Below are 16,565 nucleotides of genomic sequence, written 5' to 3'. Positions count from 1 at the left end.
AAAAAAAAAAAATCTGTGAGACTACACTGACAGAAATAGTGAATAAACAAGTAAGTGGTGAAAAGCGACAGCTCTTCCTTACTGAAGAATTCCAATTAATACACGTAGGAGGAATGAGGGAAACACAAAAAATACTTTTAGAGTAGTAATCGTAGCAGACAAGATCCATCAGGAGATGCTAAAATCAGTGGGCTACAGTTGGAGGGAAATAGAATATGTGCAGTGTCAAAGCATCTCCCTCCAGACAGTCAACGAATAAGGAAGCAAGAGAAAGTTTACATGGAGGAAGCTGGCCTGATTGCACCTTAAACAAGCAATCACGGTTCACATCCCCAGTGACGGTGCAGACCCACACACTCTCCCCTGGCACGCTACCGGGGAGCTCCTGCCAAAAATACGCAGCCTCGCTCTCATACAAGAAAACATCCCACAGACCAAAAGATTCGTGCTCTCCAAAAGGGTCAGACATGTGAGACAAAGACTGGTAACTGTCAGACTGGGGGAAATTAAAGGAAGAATGACTGCTAAGCGCAACATGGGGTCCTGGGATGGGAGGCGACAAAAGTGGGAAAATGGTGAAACTCGGTCTTCCGCGTACACCTGCCATATACACCTCCCACCATGTGTCTTCCAGTTTCCATGAATACTCCCTGACGAAAGGTGCTATTACAAAATAAAAAGCCGGATGCATTCACTGAGACTAGAAGTCACCCTGGAGGGAATGGAGTTCTGTATGACTTTAAGTACCCATCCTAGTTTATTTCACTCTTTCAATGTGAGATTCACGAGATATTAAAAACTGAAGGCACATAATGCCCACAGTAAACATTTCTACTGCAAGTATGAAATGTACTTCTGGAAGCTTCTCTCTCACCTGGGACACATCTGCTGCCTTCACCAGGTAGTCTGTGTGTTGTGTTTATACAGAGCCAGAGTTCCTTCAGAAGCAGTTTTACTTTTCCTGTGAAAGAGAGTAAAGTACTGAAGTCATGTCATTTGGCTCATTCTACACAAGGCCAAAACACAGTCCCGTAAAACCGGGATTTACTAGGGAATTAGAAAACCAGGCAACTGAAAACATCTTCCCCAAATTCATTCACTGCACACAATTCAGTTAGCTACTGATACAAAGGTCTACTGATAGGCTGAATACAAGCTCGGGTTTTTTTTGGAAGGTGAGGTGCAAACAGGGGTAGGACTCAAAAAACCAAATCTACTTGTTGTTAAAGGCCTTTATCACCGCTATGAATGCACAGTATAAATAAATCTTTGGTCTATGTATTTTCTACAGAGAGTGATAAGAGAGACTGGGTTCGGGGTCGGGGGGAGCATAGATATAATGACCGATGTTAGAGATTATGCCTCCATGTAGTCTACAAAGAACAAAGAACAGTATCCCCTCAGTTCCATGAGGTTATCAGAAAAGCCATCAGAGTTGACCATGCTGTAATTAACTTAGGGGCTTCATGGATCTTAGAAAAAATTTTAATGGCCTTAAGGGGAAATGGGAGGCGACAAAAATGGGTGTGCATAAACATGAAAAGGGAGAGAGAATCACACATGAGCAAACACACAGAAAGAAGCATATGCTTCTACAAGGAAAGTGAAAACTTTGGAATTTTCATAAATATTTTCCAAAGGGGTTTGACTTCCTAAAATGGTTAAGAATCACTGGTTCAAGTTGAAAGGCAAAGGGCAACTATAACAAAGACAGGCCTAATGAAAGTCATATAACATTAAGAATATTATATATGGTTTTAAAGTCAATTTAACATTAAGAACACAAATTCCCAAAAATGTTCCAAAGCAAAAAATGTTCATAAAAATATAAACATGAACAGTTTGTGTCAAATACGCATAAAAAGACAACCCACACTAGTTAACATTTAACTGAAAACAGTATTAAGTATTAGGCAATTTCAGTCCACCCCTAAGTTCTGTTATAGTTCATTGGAAGTTCTTAAACTGAATCATTTATTGAAAATACTGAAATCTCTAATCCAGTTCTAGAGAGGCTAAAAAGACCAACCTTTTAAACCAAAGTTTCTACAAGGAATCACGAATTTTGGAAGAGGTCAGCCCTATTTAAATTGGCAAACTACATCGCTCTAAAAAATGAAGTCCATAGTAAGAGGACCAGGACAAATGGGGCACAACAACAGAGAAGTCTGAAAAGTTGGACATTTCCAACCTCTCCTGAGCCAAATCAGCCACCATCACTGTGTGTGAGGTACATCCATTTTTGAGTTTCAAAATTCTATGATCAAGTAGTTTATCTACATTGTGATTTAACCTACCCAAAAGCCTGCTTCCAAATACTGTAATCCCCTTTGCTTAAATGACCTGACCAGGATCCCTGCTTATTACGTATACCCAAAGCAGCAAACAAGGAACCTTAAAAAAAAAGAAAAAAAGTTACTTTTCTATGCTTATGGAGGCTATTAACCAGAGCTAGGCCTATTTCAACTGAGCACTCATTCATTACTTCCAGTCTAACATAAAAGAGCTATCCATTCCCAGCAAAACAGAAAATAATCTTCACTGTGGCATCATTAGCTGTGAAAACCTCCTTCAGCTGAACTGCACGCCTTCCCCTTATCCTTTAAAATGCCTCCTTTATCAAAATCCAGGCATCTCTGAGTACAGTATTTCTGGACCTTCCTACTCCCGATTGGTCAGTTTCCACGTGAATAGCACGCTTCTTTAAACACGATAGCTTTATAAGTATGTTTTAATATCTGTGCAGGCATGAATGTGGCTCAGAATTTCCCTTTTCAAAAATTAAATTATTATTCCGAACAGCTCTTCTTTCCCATAAGCCTTCACCATCTGGTTTTAGTCTATATTTATAAATACATGGGGGGAAAATGCACATCTTTATGCCTTGAGTCTTTCAATCCAGGAACATAGCATTTATGCATGTGTTCAGATGGTTTAGTTTTCCTTCACGGAGGCAGGCATGCTGCTTTCACGTCTTTCCCCGGACATCTCAGGTCGGCTGCCACCCGGGATAGGGTTGTTCTCATTCCACCCGTTTTGATAGGCTACTGATGGCCCATTGTGCGTGTTCACTGTATATACCGGCACTTTCCCCAGCTCCTACACTTCTGTTTTCCTTTTTCCACATAGATAGTCACATCATTTAAAATGAGGACAATCTAACTCTTCCTTATTAGCACTCACAGCTCCTGCTCTTTGTGTCTGCCCGGCTGCACGGCTTAGGGTCTCCAGCACACACAGAAGGGATGGAACGAAAAGCAGGCTTGCCTTGTTTCTGACAGTAATGACTACGCTCTTAGGGTTTCACCTTTCTCAAGTTCAAAATGTTTTTTTTCTATTATTACCTTACCACTTTTCTTTTTTAAATGAGGAATGGGTACTGAATTGAGATGATCCTATCATTTTCCTCTTAACCAGTTGTTGTAGTATTCCTGAGATAAATCCTTAAGTCATAACTTGTCCATATTCTAAATTACTAATAGATTTGAGTTCTTAAAATTTTATTTAGTACTTTTGTGGCTTTATTCCTAAGTAACAGAGTTCTGAGTCTTGAAGATATGTATGCATGTTATTCTTAATTGACCTTGGTACAGGGTTATGCTAGTCTAAGAGAATGAAACAGGAAGCAGTCTACAATTTTTAAGTTCTAAAACCCAACAATAATAAAGACATCAGTTTTTCACTTCAGGCTTGCTCACCTGCAAGCCACCTAGGTCTTCCATGGTGTTGGATATTTAACTATTTATAAAAATTTCTTCTGGGTTATTTTTCTGTTCAGGATCGCAACAACTAGTCTGTGTTGATTTGAGTATGTTTTCCTGCAAAATGGTCCATTTTATGAACATGATAAAATCTGAATATAAATTTGTAAATTAAAAATAATTCTCCAAATGTATTTTTATAGCTTTCTCAGTCCTGGTGCAATTCGGTTTTTGTTTCTTCCTTTCTTGACCAAATTTGCCAAAGAGCTGTCAGTTTCATGAGCGTTGCAAAGGTCCAGTTATTAGTTTTAATGGTCCCAAATCAAATGCCTTGTTTCCTAGTTCATTAATTTATGTTTCCATCTTCATCAATTCCTTCCTTCTATTTTCCTTAGGTTTCTGCTGTATTTTCCTACCTTCTTAGTCTTTCATTTTCGGTAATTCTTGCTTTCTAACAATCGCTTAAAGCCACAAACCACTCACTGAATACTATATTGACTATATCTCAAAGATTTTAATAAATACTGCCCTGCTTTTATTTCCAAAACAGTTTAGTATTTCAGTTTTTATTTTTTCTGTTATCCAAGAGGGGTTTGTTTGTATTTATTATGTGTGTTCAGTTATCAGTTTTTCAGGGCGGACGTAGGAGAGATTTTTATTAATCCTATGAAATATCAGTATCTTAATATCTCATATTAGAGCGTAGCTTTTCGTTGTCTAGTAAATAGTCAGCTTTTATACATGTTTGAAAAGTATTTTAAAGAATTCAAAGTTTGTGGTTTAAGAGTTATATGTAAATCATCCATCCTGCAATTATGATTCCAATGCTATCTATTTAAATTCTTGCTTTTACTCTGTATTTCTGAGAAGCACACTGAAGTCTCCCATGAAAACAGATTTGGTTATTCCCCCTAGAATATCCAAGCATTTTACTTGCCATAGTTTTATGCTCGAAGGTCGTAAGAGCAGTATCTTCTTGATGAATTGTATCTTTAATCAATCTAAATATTTCCTTTTAATCCATGTAAATTCATTTCTAGGTGTGAATTATTTCTTTGCCTTGTATTACTGCTTTCAAGTTCGCATTTGCTTGGAATTTCTTTATCCATCTCCTATATTCAATCTTTCTGCTGCATTTGATTTTAAACATATTTCCTTTGAACAAGTCAGAGACGGAGATCATACATAAAAATCATGCTCTACAGCTGGGAGAATTTTCTGATATAAATATTGTACCAGTGTCCTGCTCTGGGAAGTTTCTTTCTATAGAATTTATTGATCACATTCTCTCCTTACAGCTCTGTTCTCCCCCCTGAGAAGTCCTAGAGGACTATTACAACACCTGGCTCTATGCTCCAGAGTCTTAGGTTTTCCCTAATACCTTTTATTTCCTTATCTTTTTACACCACATTCTCACAGATGTCCACAATTAAATCTCTTGGTTCATTATAGCAATCTCCTATTTGTCCACTCAACAATGCAGCCTTTCGAGTGGGTTTATTTCTACAACATATTTTTAATATTTAAGAAACCCAACTCAGATTTCACATCAGCAGCCTAAGGATATGTTCTTAGATGTTCTCTAAGGACACTATTTCAATTGTTATCATTTTCTTCTTGTTCATGATTTAACACTGTTTCCTCAGGGATTAGTTTCTCTTGAGCTCGGTACCTTTCTTTCCTGTCACTGCTTTTTCTCAGTGACATCTCTCACAGCCAGAGTACATTTCTACAGCCACCATTTTTAGTCCTATTCCTCTGGCAATAAATGCAGGTCCTTATCTCATGAACCTACAGGACCCTGTCCTCGGAAGGAGGAAGCAGAGTGAATACGGTGGTGAGGACTTCCATGGCGTATACAAATATCTCATTTTCTGGGAACAGGAGGGGCTATCCTTCAAAGCAGCCATAATTAACCCAATTTTCTGACATCCACACCCACTCTGGGTCTTCCCATGTCCTAGCAAACACTTTAGAGAACTAAACTTTGGGCCACAGCCTGTGGACTATTGCCAGGAACAGTTTCTGAAGCCAGAAGACTGCAGGCTTTTCACCCCTTAATCAGTCACCTGGCGAATTGCTAATGCACCGCTCCTTCTCCCGTGCCCGCTCCTCTGACTGGCGGAAGCACAGACTTCTGCAGTGAAAACCTGCTTTCTGAGGGCTGCTGTTTTCCTCTGTAATTTGGGGTTTCATCACCAACTGACACCATCTGCTTTACACCTTCCTCATCAATTTCTAGCACTTTTTAACTATTCTTTCCTTTTTTTCTTAATCTTCTGCCACTTTTACTGGAGTCTGAAAGGAAGGCAGACCACCAAAGCCCCCAGGCAGAGTCTTCTCAAAGGTGAGGCTGCCCCAGTGCTCTTTCTGCGTAACTCGTAAGGTTTTTTCAGAAGTCAGGTATGAACAAAGAAAAGTGTTAAAGATACACTTAAGAATTAGGAATTAAACCCATCAAGGTCCACAGCTAAACAATCAGCAGATTCCTAAAGACTTCACTTATTTACTTGTTTGGAAAAAGTAAAATAAACAGTATCCCTTCCCTTACAATGAGGATAGATTGTACTTGAGAAAGTAACTAGTTCTTTGAAGGAAAAAGAGAATGCAAGGCTAGAGAGCAACTATGGAAGGGGGTGAGGGCTGTGTCTTAAAAAGTGAGGCCTGAGAACCGCAGAATCCTGACAGAAAGATGATCAAACCCCACACCTGACTGTTAGCGGGGAAAGCCCAGCGCTGCTGAGTCCTGCTTCTCTCAGCAGCGCCTACTGCTCCAAGTCTCACTTTCCACACCGCAGAGGAGGAAGAAAAGTCAAAAGCACATGGAATTATGCATCAGTGATAGTGATAAACAGACTCAGGGCCCGGGCAACTGCAAAGTATCAGCTGTTAGTCTTAAGCCTTGATCTATGGATTTAAAAAAAAAAAAAAAAAAAAAATTAAAGGAAGGAAAAAAAGGTAAAGGAGAATTCTGAAGAGACACTATATACTTGCACAAAACAGTGTAAGTGGTTTTAATAATTTCCATTTGGAGAAAACATGAAAATACCATTATTTATGTATTTGCCTTTTTAAATTTCTCTCTACCAAAATAGTACAAGATAGGCAGAGAAGAAATTCATAATCTTTTTTACAACTAGGAATGAAAACACAAAGAAGGGAGGTCAACGGCCAAGGGTCAAACAGTAAGTAGAAAACCTGACATGAGACTCCAGCATCCCCACTTCTCATGTTACACCTCCCCATCCACGAGGTGGCAGGTTCGGCGCCGCCATGAGCCGGGGACGCTGGGGACGTCCCTGTCCCGCGAGCACCACCGCACGCCTCTGTGTAACTCCTGGCCTCCCGTAAAGCCTTCTGTCTTCCAACAACACACCCCAGGGCTTTGACTTCAGTTTCCCTGCCTGACTTTAACCATTTTTATATATTTGGCACCTATGACATCTAATACATTAACTTGATAAACTGTAATCTAATGAGGAAACTATACTCACTCTATTGAAAAGTGTGGAAAGTATAGCTCTCCCAGTTTTCTTTCCCAAGGAATACTGCTTTTTGACTCTTTCATTCACTATATTATTTTATCAGACAGCAAGGTGATAACATACACAGGTGTAATGAAGACAGGAAATAGGAGATGGCTACTTCTAACAAAAAACACGTACAAGCCCAGGAATTCCCACAGTTATAGGTAAGAGTAACAAGCAACCTCCCAAACCACTAAAAGAAATGCAAAGAGACTGAAACTAAATTTGTAGTATACTTACTTTTATCGATGCTTCCATAAGAATCACTTGAAATTTGTGTTCCAATATGTCTCAACTCTAAAATGTGGGGAAAAAACAGTTAGAAAAGAATACTGCGTCAAAACAGAATTCTTAAGTAAGCATTAACTGAATACTCACCCTTTTCATTTTTCTGTTTAGAAAATTCATCAAGCTTTTCCTGTGAAAACAAAACACGAGCAGTGTTTGCAGTGGATAACGGAGTGTTAGTTCTAGACGGGATGTAAGAGGGGGCGACCCAGGGGCACTGCTGCCTGCCCTCAGCTGGGGGCCTCATGTGTGACTCCTCGTGACGAGGACCCACGGGGCTTACAGAGGACCCAACAAGTCCCGGAGGGAAGATCTGAACATACGTGGGCACTGCTGTTATCTATTACCTGTGTCTTCCTAAATTCCTTTTCAAGTATCTTCTTTTCATTCCTTAGTTGCTTGAAGTCCTGAGTTTGCTTGACAGCAGCCTCTTTATTTAAAGAGTGCAGTGAAGTAAGAGAGAAAAGTAATTTACCACATTTATAATTACCATTAATGAAATTCTCAAAATAAACTATTGAGAGCTTTCCTCGTTTCTTAAAATTTGAAACAAATTCTGTAAAAAGTTACTGTTCTTTCAGTATCCTATCAGAATCAGGGATAAATGCAGGAACACTTTTGTTTAAACTATTATCTACAAAACTGAAGAATTGGCATATAGGCCCTAAGACTCCTTTCCAATCCGGAAACAAGCCAACCCCTACCCTTTAGTCAGGCAACAAGCCAGTGTACAAGATCTTTAGAGGGAGAGGCTGTGGTCCCCTTGTTCTTCAACAATCAGGAACATTCAAGTTTTAGAGACTTAGAACTGTGATTTTATCAAGCAATGGTTAAGATCATTTTCTTCATTTGGGGGAAGGGACAATCTTCTCAATGTTTACTATATTTTTACTCCTTCCTGCCTGGAGTTCCCTTGCATCAAGCCAACTCATCCTAAGTCCCAATATCTTTACTTTTAAGGTATTTTTATAGCTCTCCTATGGATCTAGAGCAAATTCTTAACTCGAGTTTTTGGTTCTGAAGCACTGAATGGTTCACATATACTATTAAGAACCTGAGCAGTACTGACTTTATCTGAATATGTTCATATACAATTGCTATGAAAAGTAAAATCCTATAAACACCACAGTAACAATCCTCTCCTGATTCCTCTAACAAACTTGAGTATTTCTTTACCTGATTATTACGCCCTGTCACTTACTAGAAAAATATTTTTGTCACATGGGAAATACACTTTTGCTTCAAAGGAAGTTTGCTGTAAAACCTTCATATAGTCTCACAAGCATTTTAGATCCTTTTAAAATTTTTCCTTAAATAGACGTATCTCCACACACTAGCGAGAGAAGGTAATACTGAGAAAGAACACAGTGGTGTTGTACTTACTGCCACACTCAATGTTTGTGCAACAACCAAATCAGAGGAAAACTTGTTAGCACAACATTTAGAACCTAAGTCTGAACAATTGGGCTCAATTAAGGCAAGTTAATGACTGGAAATATATTCAGCAACTTCTATTCAAATTCTCACTTCACACTCGAAATGAAAATAAATTGTTCTCGACAGACTTGCGGTTGCCAAGGGGGGCTGCGGGAGGGATGGAGGGGGAGTTTGGGGTTAGCAGATGCAAACTATCACATACAGAATGGATACCAACAAGGTCCTACTATCTAGCACAGGGAAACTCTATTCAATATCCTGTAGTAAACCATAATGGAAAAGAATATTTTAAAAAAGAATGTTTATATATGTATAACTGAATCACTCTGTACAGCAGAAATTAACTGAACATTGTAAATCAACTATACTTCAATCAAAAAAACCAAAAAACAAAAACCCCGTTCTCTGAAGCAGAGGACTACGGGAGTGATGACAGGGCAAAGAGCAGGTCCGTGAGCCCCACAGCTACGAGGGCAGCCCCAGCCCAGGCTGGAGAGAAAGGAGGAGGGGACCAGGGATGGGCTGGCAGGTCACACTTGTCTCTACTTGATGTTATTTCCACGTCACAACCACCCAACGAAGGAGGAGAAAACAGAAGAAAAGATCTCGGATTCAATTCCTGAAAGGGCTCTTAGCTGCCACAGGAGGGCTAAGCAGACCCTCGTGTGGCCCTCTGCCTGCTCAGTGTAGACAGAAGGCCCTGACCAAACTTGGGGTGCCGGGGGCGGGCGGGGGTGGGTGGGCAGGGACACAGCGGAAATTCCCAGTGTAGGGAATCTCACAGAAATCTCTCCATCATGAGTGTGTCACAACCATCCAAATACATCAAGTTTCTCAGTACTAACAGTAGTATCCTTTTCTACTAACCATTTAATTCGTTAGCAAAAGAATGAGAGGGCCCCATGAGATTCAACTTTCAAAATTTAAGTCCTTTTCTTGATCGCTGCTTTTTACAGTAAAGGTATGGGCTGTTATTATTTTGAGTGAACACTTCAAGGATATGCCACATTCCATTTCCATGTCTATCCAGTAACTGAGAGAAGTACAGTATTCAACCTTCTTCCTAAAGGTACCCTTAATACACTCATCCAGGGATGCACCATCAAAAACCAGGACTCGACTACTTGACCAAGTACTACAGCCTTGTACCGTTACCAGTCATTCATACAAAGACGATGACTTCCATTAGCGGGACGACAAGAATGCCAATTACCTTCCAGCTTCTTCACCTTGGCTTCTAGTTTCTTCTTCCTGATAATATAATTGTATAAATTAAAATGGTTAAAAAAAGAGTAACTTCACAATTTGTGATATACAAGATTTTTAAAATTTTTGAGATTTACATAATAAAGAAAATGTCAGTCACAACAAGTATAACACATCAATCATTAAAAATACCAGCAATTGTTTTGAAGGTAAACTTCAGAAAGAATAGTATGCTGTTTAGTGTGTAATATCTGTAAAATGGATTTTTAAAACTCTGCATTTTTGTGGCATATCATGCCTGTGTGGCTCATCTCTGAGCCAAGCTGATGTGTCCAGGTGGCGTCCTGGACTCAGTCCAGCACCTGACTAGGTGAGGTTACTTTTAGGAGCACGTTATGGAGCACAGGAGCATAGGTAGGCAAGATCCATACCACCATTTTACAGGAGGCAGTGGCTAGAAAACTGCACTTGTTTTCGGATAGATTTCTGAGTCAGAGAAGGTAGGAAACCCTCTGAGAAAGTCTCTGGATTACTGTGACATCGCCATCTACGTTAAACTACTGTATGTGTAGCTCACGAGTTTTGTAAACAATGTGAATATAGTATTAAACTTCAAAACAATCAACCGATTTCTTTGGAAGAGCCCCTTTCATTAATGGAACACAGACACCCATTCCAGATGATATCTATTAAAGGAATGGTACAAAGAAGTGAGACGATAATCATGTTTTCTCTATGAAAACAAAATACAGACACACAAGCATGCATGCATATAGACATAAAAACTTTTATGGAGTTCTCTGTGCAGGCCTTTAACATAAGATGGTTTATTTACTCCTATTAATCCTTCAACATAGGTATAATTTCCATTTTACAGATATGGAAACCAAGGTTGTGAGACTAGTTCAAGATCACCCAGTTAATTATGGTCAACATACCCAAAGACAGAGAAAAGAGAAACACTACTGATTTAAGCATTAAACATTTTCAAAGTTGAAAACACTATTTCCACAGTAATTTTTGAAATACTTACTGAGCATCAGTTTTCAAGCATTCTTCTTTCACACGAGCATATTCCTGATGAGTATCCTGATACAACTTCAGAGAACTCTAAAAAAGAAATAAATATGTGTGTGTGTGTATATATATATATATATATATATCTCTCAACAATTTGAAAGTCACTGACCACCAGTGATAAGGATTTTGATGCTGATAAGCTAAATTATTATCACTTAATAGTATGAAATTAACCAAATGAATACATATGATTAGGCAGGAAACCAAAGTACAATTCATTGAACATTTTAACGGATATAACCAGATCCTTAACAGAGGTAATATGATAAACAGTCTAATCAAACAGAGCTATAAAACTTAAAATATACTAATTTTAAAATAACCCCAAATCTTCATAATATCGAATAGCTAATATTTTTGTTGCAGCCAATTAAAATTCAACAAAACCTAAAGCAATTTCAGAGGTAATAAATATAAGCTATTATTACTACTATGCAAAAATATAAAATAGAACATTATACTTAATGATAATCGGGGAAAATATGTTAACACCAATCAATATGTATACCCTACGGACACTATGGAATGGGAAAAAAACTTACTGAGCCTGATAACACAGTACAATATAATGTGTATAGCTCTTCAGTCGCCAAAGCTCTGAGAGACGGGCTTTATGACCCCTTTTTACAGATGAGGGGTCTGAGGATCCAGACACTGAGTAATTCTTTGAACATCACAGTGAAAGAGTGACTATTTAGGTTTATTATTCAGCTGTGATTCCAATGTTCATGTTTCCTCTCAGGTATGGCTGATGACATTACTTTGTAGTCAGAGGTAGACAAAATTCAACATCTTGATTGTTTCTGTTTAACTTTCACCGCATAGTTAAATATATAATAAAGACCTTCTATAGACATAGGAAAATCGACCACTGTTAGAGTATGTAAACCTCAGAGAGGTGCATGGCATCCTAAAATGAAACAATCTGAAGACTGGGAGGCACAAATACTATCAGATCGAGGAACCAGGAATCATTCCGGCTTGGCTACAACTTGTCTAATGCTAACCACCTAACTTCATTGGCTTCAGAGTTTTTTTTAATTTGTAAAAGCCATGAATTCTCTTCTAAGGCTCCAGTAAAACAAAATTTATATTAAAAATAAGTTTATAGCATTTAAAATAGTTTTACTTAGTGCAACTGGGTTTTGAAATGGAAAACATAATTTCTGTAATTTAAGTTTGAACTTCTGCAGGTTACTTTACACTTACAGCAAGAAAAATGGAAAAGGCAAGCAATGCAGGGCACATAAAGTCATAAAAATTCATAGCTAAAAAGGTTCCTCTACTGAACCTCTCAAAAAGCATAAGCAACTAATACAGCATTACATTAATTACTAATAATTACTGTAAGGACCAAGCCATCAATCAACTAGTTCAATGTTCTCTAAGTATAGCAATACATTTAGAGTCTTGACTATCATTTGTTTCCTTTGTTAAGACATAAAATGTCCCCTTATCCCAATTATAGTAAATAAGTAGATCTTAATTTACTGACGACAACCTTTTGTAGGAAAATTACTTTAGGTACCTTTTTCTCTTCTAACTCTGCTTTTAAAGATCCCAGTTCTTCCTGACACTTCTGCAGAGGAGAAATTTTTTGAAGCATCTGTTCCACTTGGTGATGCAGAGTAATATTCTCTCTAAAAATGGACAATGCATTAATGTTATTATGCAAAAGTATCTACAGTGAATTATTAAATATATCTACTGGTTTCGATTTTACTTCTAACTAAAAACAAAGAATCTCTCTTTTTAAATGCATTCTCTCTATTTGTACCAAAATGATTTATGTATCACTTTTTATTTCCGACATGAGTCTATTTCCAATAAAAGCACATCGGAAACCATATGAGAAGCAAGTGCAACAGGCTCCCAAACGGCTGGAGAAATCAAGAATGCGTGGGCGACCTGCCAGGTGACCTGGCTCTTCAATCCTGGGTTCATCGCCACTGATTTCAATTCAGTGATAGGCAACTGTGTGAGTCATTTTATAACCATATTTTGCCTTCTTCTAATTGATAAATGTAATCAGAGTATAAAACATTACTAAATCCTAAGTAAGACTACTTTAAATTGATCAAAATATACATGATAAACAAACACATTAAACTATCCAATTCACAGAGACAACAATAACTGATAGCAATAAACTTCATCTCAGTGGCCACAAGATCAGTAAAATTTACTGAAAAATCAAACACCAGGCTGTAATTTAAGACCTTGGTAAGAAATTCATTTGGACAATTTAATAGTAAGGAAAATGTGATCTTCTTTTATTATGAGCATCAAAGAAACAGTCTACATAATGGGTCAATTCTATGTGGCACTTTGTTGAATCTGTGTAAAAATCTAGTCCGATAAGTGTCTACCCCAAATAGACTAGGAAAACAGGTAGCGAGCTTACCTTCTTGCAAACTGCAGCTGTAAAACTTGTTAAAGAAAACTGTGACAATTTTATCTACTGATGATAAAACAATTTCATCTTGTCTGAAGATAAAACTCACCTTAAAACTTCAATAATCTGTGTTCGGTATACATACAGGCAAAATCATAATTCTTAGAAAAAAACATTCAAAGTTCCATCTACAACATATGATAAAGCTTTTTACTGAGTTACTCCTATTAATCATAACATGCACCATAAGTCAAAATATGTACTTCTCTAAATTAAAAAAGATTCTTGATTAACTATACGATTAATATTAAATTCCAAGAATAAAGACAATGCAATAAGCAACTAATGAAAACCACCTTGAATCCTCCTGTATATATCAGAATACCCAAACATCCTGTCCTTCTTGTCTCCGAGTCCAGAGCACAACTCCAGCAAACAAGAGTGATGTACTTACTAAAACCATGTATATATGTGTGTATATATATATTTAATGAATGTAAATATTGAATGAATTAAATATATATATATATGTATTTAACGAGCAATGAGAAAAGAAATACAGGGAGAACATAAAATCTGGAAAACCTTTCACTTTTACAGTCTGCACAATTTGGTAACTTCATTTCCCATCATGCTGCCAGTAAAATGTTCTAAGACAGCAAAAAGTCATTCCTTGAAGTTTCACCACCTGTCAAATCCTACTCTCATATCACAATATAGAAATGTCTGTTGGTCACAACACATCTGTACCCTCCTCTATTAGAATGTAAACTTCTGAACATTAAGGAGTTTCACCCTAAATTACTGCAGTCTTTGCAAGAAAGAAAAATTCAAAAAATATCTGATGAAATAAAATATACTCTCTGCCCTGTACAAAGAGGAACTAATAAACAACAAAACAGTCAGAATTACACAAAAGAGTAAAGAATCAAGTCACACAAGAAGCCATGTTAAACCTGCAACATTGGCACCTCAGGTTGTCGAGCAAACAACTGCATACTTGAGGTACAATGAATACATATTGTGAGCAAATGTCAGATGTGTTTAAAAAAAAAAAAAAATCTATATTTACCTATAGTTGAGGCTGAAGCAGATTAGCACACTGCAAAAGGGAAATTCAAGAAAAATCAAAAAGTTTTATCCATTTTTAATAATTACTCTAATAATTTTGATTTTTAAAATTTTATAAGTTTTAGAAAAGTAAATCAATAATTTCCCTGCTAGCTTAAACTTGTAATTACCTCAGAAAGTTCATACCATTTCCTCCAAAGAGGATACAATGAACGTATATTTTCCTAATACTGGAATTAACTGCCTATTTCCCTATTTAGCTAATTAGAAGTGTTTATTGTAATAACTTTCTGTACAGCTTTCAAAATCAAAGATATTACTCTTGCAATAACATACATTTATAGATAAACAGACTGATAGTTTCAATAAAGCACAAAAGGAGATTTTCAAAGACCTATTTTTTTGAATGTAAAACTTTCCAATACTGAAGCTAAGGCTGCGGGTCACACGTATGTGTGTTTACTGTCACAGGAGACACTTAATTCAGGTAAGTATCACCAAAAGATGTGGGAGGAATGATTGTGCACACTACTTCCGCCCTGCCCAGAAAATACAGAGGCCTGCAGGCGCTCTAAATGGCTACTGGACAAAATGGTGACGCAGAGACCAAGCACTGTCCTAGGGATACAAACTTACACTATGATTTGGGATATATTCATTAATTCTCTACACGTCACAAAACTAATTAACAAAAGTTAATTTTCCCACATTCTGAATATTCCTACAGTGCACTCCTTATAGAAATCCCCAAATATTCTCATAGCATCATATTCAGCTTCACATTATTCCTAAACCTAAAGAGCACAGGACATGTCCTCAGTACAAGTGAAAAAGATCTACTCTTTAAAAAGCTTACGAAACCTTAAGAAAATCAAAATCAATGACAAAAACAGAACACATTCTATAACAAGGAGGCCAGCAGCCTTGACCATTAAACGTGTGTTACGAGTAGAAGACAGCTGCTCACTGCGCATGTCAGGGGCACTTCCTACTTGGAGCCTGTAAGCACCGCTTTCCAAAGAGTAACTATGAAAATGCTCACATTCCTTTACATTCTTAAAACTTCCAAGGAAAACGTCAGTAAAAGGATATCATCACATTTCTTCTGATATTCTGTCAACAAATTACTGTAACAAAGAAAAGAGTTATGTTACTTTTTCAATCTAGAACACACACTATGTTACAATCATGTTTCCAAATGTACAAGGCACCTTTCTTCCTAGGTTTCCTGCAACACATTTACGTTTAATTAATTAAACATATGCCCACACATATACATATCACCTTAAATTCCTTAAAAGCACTGCACTGATATATGAGTTTTTAAGTTAAAATTCCTATGATCTAAATAATATCTTTGCCTATAAATTCTTGTAACTTTCACAGGATTAAAAAAACAATCTCACACCAGGAAATTTACTACAAAGAAATCTGATGTCCAGTCCTAAAGCTAAGAAGGCTTTAAAGACAGAAAACAGCTTTAAAAAAAATTTCCAGTTTAGCAAAAATCATGTTCTAACCCCTGAGCCTCGCTGTAAAGGTCTGAGCACTGGTAATTCCCCAGCGGTCCAGTGGTTAGGACTCTGCGCTCTCGCTGCCGAGGGCCTGGGTCAGGCCCTGAGGTGTTCCATTATAACCTACACCACACAGGCACCAGGTGAGCAACCCCAGTTCCACTCTCAGCCCGAGGGGGTCTAACACCACCACCATCTGCTCCAGCTTGTATGCCAGGTTCACGAAGTTCGGCCAAACAGAGGAAAACATACTCACTCTGTATTGATAATTTTTTGCTTCAGGGTAATTAATGCTTCAACATATTCATTTAAATTCTGAAAGAAAAAAAAGCTACAGTTAGCTATT

General features: G+C 37.5%; 1 protein-coding gene across 4 annotated transcripts in view; it reads right to left on the bottom strand.

The window, feature by feature from the left end:
* ICE1 (interactor of little elongation complex ELL subunit 1) overlaps positions 1–16,565 on the bottom strand; it is a 60,795-nt gene that overhangs the window by 29,381 nt on the left and 14,849 nt on the right. For all 4 annotated transcript variants that reach the window (XM_007125196.4, XM_007125197.4, XM_055086504.1 and 1 more), the window contains 10 exons: positions 16,476–16,534; positions 15,798–15,832; positions 13,644–13,662; positions 12,768–12,879; positions 11,193–11,269; positions 10,167–10,204; positions 7,864–7,946; positions 7,607–7,646; positions 7,469–7,525; positions 875–961 (listed from right to left, as the gene is read on the bottom strand). In XM_007125196.4, the coding sequence (XP_007125258.2) occupies positions 875–961; positions 7,469–7,525; positions 7,607–7,646; positions 7,864–7,946; positions 10,167–10,204; positions 11,193–11,269; positions 12,768–12,879; positions 13,644–13,662; positions 15,798–15,832; positions 16,476–16,534 (607 nt within the window). The remainder of the gene's footprint in view (positions 1–874; positions 962–7,468; positions 7,526–7,606; positions 7,647–7,863; positions 7,947–10,166; positions 10,205–11,192; positions 11,270–12,767; positions 12,880–13,643; positions 13,663–15,797; positions 15,833–16,475; positions 16,535–16,565) is intronic.

The sequence above is a fragment of the Physeter macrocephalus genome, chromosome 8 (assembly GCF_002837175.3).
Source record: "Physeter macrocephalus isolate SW-GA chromosome 8, ASM283717v5, whole genome shotgun sequence".
Taxonomy (NCBI): Eukaryota; Metazoa; Chordata; class Mammalia; order Artiodactyla; family Physeteridae; genus Physeter; species Physeter macrocephalus.
This window is presented reverse-complemented; position numbering and strand designations above follow the sequence as displayed.